We start from the raw sequence: 8,087 nt of genomic DNA on the forward strand, positions 1-8,087 counted from the left end.
TGGAGATGCATGTACATGTACCTAGACTTGTTTACTGTAAGAAATAAAGGAACAATTAAAGTTTGTCCTTTTGCTGTGTCACTTTGATTATTCTCCATCTTCTAGGTACGAAGGACTGAGTAAGACATCAAGTACATGTAGATGCGTGAGAACTTCTGTGACAAATAATGTTCTGTCATATCTTAAAATATTGAATGTCAGTGACATAGTTAGGCAGTTAAGACATTTAACTAAGTTCATAAAATATACTATAATAATACCCTTCTTATTTAAAGGACATGTTTAGGGATTAAATTAGAGACTACATTTTGAGATCTAGCTAGTAATTATAATTTTGTTTTGCCTCAATCTACAAACACATTTTTCTACAATGCCACAAAGACTGGAATTCTTTACCAGACAGCATTAGCTAGGTCAATCGAAAATATTCAAAAATTTAAAACGAAAGTTAAACTGCTTTTAAATTAAATAAATGACAAAAAAGTGAGTACTATATATTTTTATATTACTAAATTGATGTGTAACTTGTATGACAATGTTTTACATGTTGATTGTGTATTTGATAATGTATTAGTTATTTTAGTTTGATTGTGTCTCATTATATATCGATAAACTGATAAATGTGCCTTGATTAAATTGTAGTACAATGTTGGCAAAATTATTTCATTTATTTTAACTTCATAATAATTTATTTCTTTTATATATTTTAGTGTGTTGATATAACAGTAATTGACACCATAGGAAATAAGCTTGCCGAAATGGAAATAACATATCGCATGCTTAGTGTTCAACCATTATATACAGTTGGACAAAACGCTTACCTCATTTGATTACATCTGACGGCCCAAGTGGCAGACTGTATGATGGACAGTTCTTTTCGTCTTCTGTCTTGCTTCGTCGGACCCTTGTAAGTGATTTTCTCGTTGCTCTGTCTTCCTATTAGACATTGAGTAGTTTTGTTATGGTCATTTGGTTTACTTTTATATGTATTTCACTTGGCTGGGATTCATTTTATTTACATTGTCTCGTTTAAAAGGAACATGGTGGGTGTCAGAGTGAAGTTTGGTGCACCATTAACCGATTTAAACTCCCCAGCAGTGCTTAGGCTATGACCGTTCCAAGGCGGCGCCCCTCTGTGATCCTCATAATATGTCTTGTTGTTACATACTATTATGGTGACACTTTCGTGCCCTTTCTGGTTGTTTTTTCGTTGACGGTAAGTATTCTTTTTTGTTGTTCTTAAAATAAGTTTCCGAAAAGATTTCATTGGCCATAAACCGAAATATACTTTGATACTATCTTCTTGACCGCAATGATAATAAGCGTTTGTTTTATTTTATCTTGATATATAAGATGGCATACATCTTATATCTGTTTTTCTTTTGTTGTATGTTTTATAATGCGCCATGTTATTTCATTGTATATTAAAGTAACTATTATGTACTATCTATATACACTACGGAGTGAACAAATTCCCGCTACTTTTTGGCGCCAATACAAACTCATCCCATTCCCCTAATATTGCTGAGACATACAAAAGGTTAACTCTTTATCCCCCCCCTCCGCCCTCCACACACTGCCCGAGGGATTAAAAATGGGAAATGCATTACCGCAATTTTCTCCGTGTCCAGGAGAGAAAACTGGTGTTAAATTCTGTGCCTCATCAGCAGGTGTGACATACATGATATATCCCATCCACATAAGATAGTATATTAATTATATTTCTACCGTGGTATCTATATTATATTTTAACTTACTTTTGCAGTATGTGTTCAGCTTTCCTTGTTGGCCGACTGATATAGTTGTTAGTTCATTATTCAAGTGTCACTAAGCATGCGTGTATATTTCGCAAGGACTATACCACCTTTAAAACAAGAAGGTCACATTTGTGAGTTATTAATAACTAGTTATTAATTATCAATGGCAACACAACGCTTAAGGACTGCGCGCTTAATTAAGTAGTGGGTGGGTTCTTAGCTTCGAGGCCGAAATATTCACGTACATATAGTTAATGGCATAATAACTAGTTTTGTGGCATGTATTTTAAGATTATAGCTAAAGAAGTTTTGTATTTTTATACAATAACCGTATAAATAGGTTTATATGACAGCTTGTCATGATTTTCAGACGTCTGGGTCATTTCTCAAACATAGACAAAAATGTTATGAATTAAAAGAATGCACATCTTTGAAGACATATCTTTATCATGTTGACAATTATTTACAGAAAAAAGAAATCTCTGAAGAATCACTCAATTTGAAATACAAAATACAAGAGTTAAACTTGTATTTCCGTATTAATGTTGAGTTCAGTTATATATTTATTACAATTTACAATCACACCGTTTCCAATATTTTACAATGATTACAAATGCATGATGTGTTAAAGTATATTAAAATTGAAATTTCCGGTCCAATTAACTTTGTTAAGACATTGAACGTTAGAGATGCGAATAAAGAACACGCGATCTTGTCTTGAACACAAACATGCCGATCTATATACATGTAGACGATAGAGATATACAGCAATAAGTAACTGTCCTTACATCTTGGGTTTGTTCAAATGTAAATTGAATACTTTGATCGTGTCATCACCCCACATTGAAGAGACTATCAGCCTAGCCCTATGGAAATTATAGCAGACTGCTCTCGGTGCAACCAAGCCCTCTTTCCTTTCAAGTAATACTAAGTTGATTACCCCTGCTTCGTCGAACGACACAATTTCATTTCTTTGATGATGAGTTACACAAAGAAGTCCTTCTTTCAGACAGCAGACACCGCTTGGGTACGTACAGGCGTCGTGATTGATCTGGGAATTGAAACGCCCGTCCAAATCGAGAATTATGACCCCGTTGTAATGATCAGTGATGAATATTTTTGTTAAGTCGTAGCTGAGGCACACATACCTCGGCAACGAAATTCCACGCGTATAACAAGACAAATACGTCCCGGTTATACTGTATACGCCGAGATGACCTTGACTTTCCAATTCGTCGTGGTCATCCGAAAATGAGCCGCCGCAACAGATATAGAATAACCCCTCATGGTGCGTAATTCCTCGACAGATATCTCTCACTTTAAAATATTTCTTCAAAGTCATCTTATTCTTCACAGATATTATCTGAACCTTTTTCTTAGAACTTATAGTGACAGCTACCTCTTTCTTGTCAACTCCACATATTCCAAAAGGAGCGTCTAGAAGTTTTAGATATGCAGTAATGAAATAGTTTACGCCAAGTTTCTTCACAGATTTATTCTTTTCATCAGTGATGACTGTAATATCATCTGTAAGTTGACATATATCACTAATCTCGCATGTATGTTTCTCCTCGCTTTTCTTGATGTTGTAAATACCTTGTAAAGACACTGCTTGTACTCTGCAACGAACAATTTAAATAAAACAACAACGTAATTATATACATTGTAGATGGTATTTAAAAAAAGCGTGATTATATAGTTGATATTGAATGAGAAACGGTTCAATACTGAATTTATTGAACGAGTGGAATGCAATTACATGTATAATATGTGAGCCTGAACGAGTTCAATAAAATTAGTAATGTATATATATATACGAATATAATACCATATTTATCACATACCCGAATAAGAACATTTTCACAGTAAAAAAGAATCATTTTTTTCATTGGCATCATTACATTTAGCGTATGCCATAATTATATTATTGTCAGATACTTCAATATGCATTAGTTTTCAAATACTGCAGTTCACATAAATATTGTTCGAGTAAATACAACAATATCGCCTACATACCCGACTTTTGTAGAATCTTCCAAAGACTCTTCGTTGTTCACAACCTAAAATTAACATATTTTTTTATTATAACTTGAATACTGAATATGAGATCAATCGTAAGTAAGTTGCTTAACGTCAATTTAGCAGTTGCCGTTTGTAAATGTTTTTTATCATCAAAATAATCAACTTTTTTTTCGAGATTTCTCTCCTGCGCATCGATCCAATGTTTCACTTTTGTTCACAAGTTTCCTTAAAATGTGGAGTAACGTTAGTGCATTCACTGAACTACTAAGACAGTCTTAGCCTATAAGATATAAAAAATAACTTTTTATAATTCATTGCTAATGGACATAAGCACAAATATGATACATTTGCAAAATATGTCATATATTATGAATAATTTACAAAGTTAAACCGATGTAAACAAGTATGATCGTTAATTGATCTTTTAAAAAGGTTAAGATAATCTTACCGTTTTTGTATCAGTATCATTTTTATATTTTATAGATTCTTTTTCAAGCTTCATTTCCGTTTCCTTGACAATCATATCAAATGTTTCCCATTCCGTTTTAACTGTTTCCCTGGTATCTTTGTCAAATATTTTCGAATTTCTTGAATTTCTTGCATTGCTCGACTCTCTTTCCTTAATAATTTTCTCGATTATTTTCGATTCTCTGGTTGCTCTTTCTTTGACACATTTCTCAACAGTCTCCAGTTCAATTTTCTCTGGTTCACATCGTATTACATCATACTTCTCTATTTCTTGTCCGATATCTGGCTGGAAAATTGAAACCAACTTAACTGTTTGTAAAATCCTTAATTGATAGAATATTTATACCGTCAAACTTTCATTATATTGATATATATTGAATATCTATTAAAATACTTTGTGCAATGGATCGAGGTAATTGATAAAATGGCAAAAACATGGCAATCTTAAAAAATGGCAAAAACATGGCAAAACTGAAAATGCTGCAGGCTCGGTTTCAGTAGTAGTAAATGCTATCTTTAGATTACACCCACTAGCACCGGATTAAGCAAAAAATTAACAATTATATATGAAATAGGTTATATAATTTGGAACTTCATTTGCAAGATGTGTTTAGGTAAAAACCTTGAATTTGACAATACCATGCCATTTCATTACAAGCAGCACATTGTGCCAAAGTAAATGGATGCTTACAAGTGCCCTTCGCAAGGAAAACAAATAAGATAAAATAGAAAAGGTCGTACTTTTTTAATCGTTGATTCTGTGTCATACAGCTCCTCTTTAATTTGGTCGTCTAGTGTTTGCTCGGCTATTTGCTTATTTGTTTCATCCGAAGCATCTTTAAACCAGTTAAGGTCATTCAGAAACGTGGACTTGTACCGGAAATTAAACGCACAATGTTTGGTGTTGAGACATTTCATGGACATAAAACTTTCAGTCTAGATATCATTTTAATTAGGTTCTCATGAATCTATAGAACTTATGGAATGAACTATAGGAACAGCACAAGTCAAAGAACTTTTATATTCTCATTTACGTTAAGAACTGCGGATCTATTTGACAAAACCATGTTCTTTCCAAACTTTAAAAACAGACTATATAAATGCATGTACATGTAAAACAAACGCCTATTTTTTCGTAATGCTGATAGTAGAACTTTGATTTTATATATGCTGTAGAAGCGTTAAGACCCACCTTTCTAGCATCCGTCGTACTTAATTGACTTGTCGTACTTATACGACTTTCATTTGCCTTGCTCTTGTCTCTAATCTCAACATCCTCTTCATTAAAGTGATCCTCGAAAATCTCCCAGTTATTTCCAAACTTGGGCTCCTAAAACAAATCAGATACGAGTATATTGCCGTATCTGCTGTAAAGATTACATCGTACTTTCAATAGACAACCGCTAACATTTAAGCAACTTTTTAATGTGAATTACGGGCATAGTTAATGTTTCTAGGGTGGCCAACAGAAAACAAGTAAATGTATATGCTCGATTTGGCAAAATAAACATGCATCAATGATACTTAAATCACCACGAACATATAGATGATTTGACCATAAGGAATATATAAGTATAAAAATACACCCTGGTCAGCTCGTACTACCGATCTCTCGAACAAGTTTTCCTGGACACTCAAAGGTCAAGCAAACGATGTTCGACTGTAAAACTTTTTTTCAATTGAAACTGTCAAATAAGTGTACTTTTATTATCAGTTAGATCACAGATCTCACCAATCCGTGGTTAGATGTAACTGTGAGTTATCTAATTACTATTTCTCCGTACCAATTAAATAAGCACAAGGTAACTTAAAAAACAGTCCCAATTAAATCTATGAACTAGTTAATCCTTTTTTTTTATTTTAATCTTTTCACGAGTATGATATTTGCCATAACGATTAGAAAATAACTAAACAAATATCAACATTTGTAGTGTTCACGCAAAAACATGACGAAAAGAAAACTTTTGAGTGTGCACAGCACTGTACACTATCTCTTCAGTACAATTCCCTAAAAATAATGAACTGTTAATAGTCCTGATTAAACAAACAAACAAACAAACAAAACAAAACGAGTTCTTCTAAGATATTACCTCAAGGTGGTCACCGGCTTCCATATCTTTTACACTAAAATCTTCATTTAACAGTTTATATTGAAACTCCTCAACGTCCTGTAATCACCTTAAAAAATTACACATGTAAATATTGAAAGATGCATAAGGAACTTAAAACGCATATACGTGTTTAATCATAGGTTAAATATTTATTAAAATCTAGATTTTTTATTTGTAAAGAAAAAAATCTATAAAGAACACAAAACCGCAAAATTCGAAATATTGCAAGCTCGGTTGGGTTGCGCCTGTTTATGGACGGTATAGTAGCGCGAATTGCAATATACTGTCCACGCCCCCATGGCACCGGCTTATTTTAAGGATACTATTGACGGAACTGAAAATATAGTAAATGTACTTGTTGTATTTTTGTAAATTTTTTAACCATAGCATTTATCATATTGTTAAACTGTATATTAAAAAAAAAAGAAGAAAAAACAAACAAACAAACAACAAAAAACTGAAAGATAATTAAATGTATACTCACAATATATTACTTTATACGCATTAGCTCGAGCATTAATTAATATATGTTATAACATATAAATGTATTTTACTCTTTCCTTCATGCTATCATTTTTGTTTAAACATGTAAATTGTATTGTTTAAGATAAAACATGCGCATTAAGAAAACATTTAACTTCCTTCTCATTTTATTATAACAATATCATATTCTTTCCTTGCTTACAATTTTGTAATTTTCTTTTGAAAAATGAAAACAAAAGAAAACAATTATTCTAAACATAGTCACGAAATTAAGGTACATCCCGGTATCAGTAACTTCAACATCTTACGTCCGAATTTGACGGCAAAATTCTCTAACTGTTTATGGTTAAATGTGTTACAAATGTAACATATTCTGCGCTTAGCTAAACTTCGTAAAATCAGAGATATAGATTTCAGTATTCTTTATACCTGGTAAAACAGACATAAAATTAATGTATTATTTTAAAAGCGTTCTATAAAGACTGAAGATCAAGCCCGGGGGTAGGAGAATAAAGAAACTCACTGGAGTGGCGTTAAGCTGTCAAAAGTAATTCAATGAATAAACTCAAGAGAAAAAGTAGCAAATTCCATTGCTTTCCTTCTTACAGGTTTTTGAAACGCTCTGTGTTTGTCTTTTTGATTTTATCAACTAACTTTTATTAAAATCTTTGGTTTAAACATATTTATTTAAGCTCGATTGCGAAACAAGTTCTTGCAACTTCTATTAATAACTTTCGTGTCCGCTTCCGGGAACCAACCAGTACTGGTGTCATATGAAAAAACATGGTCGTTATCCGATTAGGGCTCGAACCCATGATCCCTGGGTTGAGAGGCAGACACTTTAACCATCACTAGACCACCGCTCCCCTTTATAATAATCGTCTTCAAACAGTTGCTCTAATGTTTAAATACCCTTTAAAGTGTAGAAAAAGGTTCAGGGTCCATTTTACACTTGTCAATTCTGCGTAAAAATTTGCGAAAAAATTTAATATGAAGCAAAACATCTTTATTGCTTTCTTCTCTTTACTCATTTTTTAGGACAAGCTTATGTGTGTCTTGCCAGCTCATATAGCATCCTCCTGGCTATACTTATAGGTTGATTAAAATGTTCGACGGTGATAAAGAAAAACGCCAGCATCAAGATAACTAATCTCTTCATGTCTAACTACATGTAATTATATATGTCCTAACAACAGAACTGGAATGAAATTGATAACTACGACTAAGGCCGGAGTTCAAGAGAATT

At 32.8% G+C, this 8,087-nt stretch overlaps 1 protein-coding gene across 1 annotated transcript; it reads right to left on the reverse strand.

Moving 5' to 3' along the window:
* Positions 1–1,964: 1,964 nt before the first annotated feature.
* Positions 1,965–6,596, reverse strand: LOC132736220 (uncharacterized). Its single transcript, XM_060723321.1, has 6 exons — positions 6,338–6,596; positions 5,440–5,577; positions 4,989–5,117; positions 4,228–4,533; positions 3,774–3,817; positions 1,965–3,376 (listed from the first exon to the last, which is right to left on the reverse strand). Exons 1-6 carry the CDS (start codon positions 6,359–6,361, stop codon positions 2,542–2,544), a joined length of 1,476 nt encoding a protein of 491 aa, XP_060579304.1. The 5' UTR covers positions 6,362–6,596; the 3' UTR covers positions 1,965–2,541.
* Between the last annotated feature and the right edge of the window lie 1,491 nt (positions 6,597–8,087).

Source organism: Ruditapes philippinarum, unplaced genomic scaffold (genome assembly GCF_026571515.1).
Source record: "Ruditapes philippinarum isolate M1 unplaced genomic scaffold, ASM2657151v2 ctg414_1_1_1_1, whole genome shotgun sequence".
NCBI classification, from domain to species: Eukaryota; Metazoa; Mollusca; class Bivalvia; order Venerida; family Veneridae; genus Ruditapes; species Ruditapes philippinarum.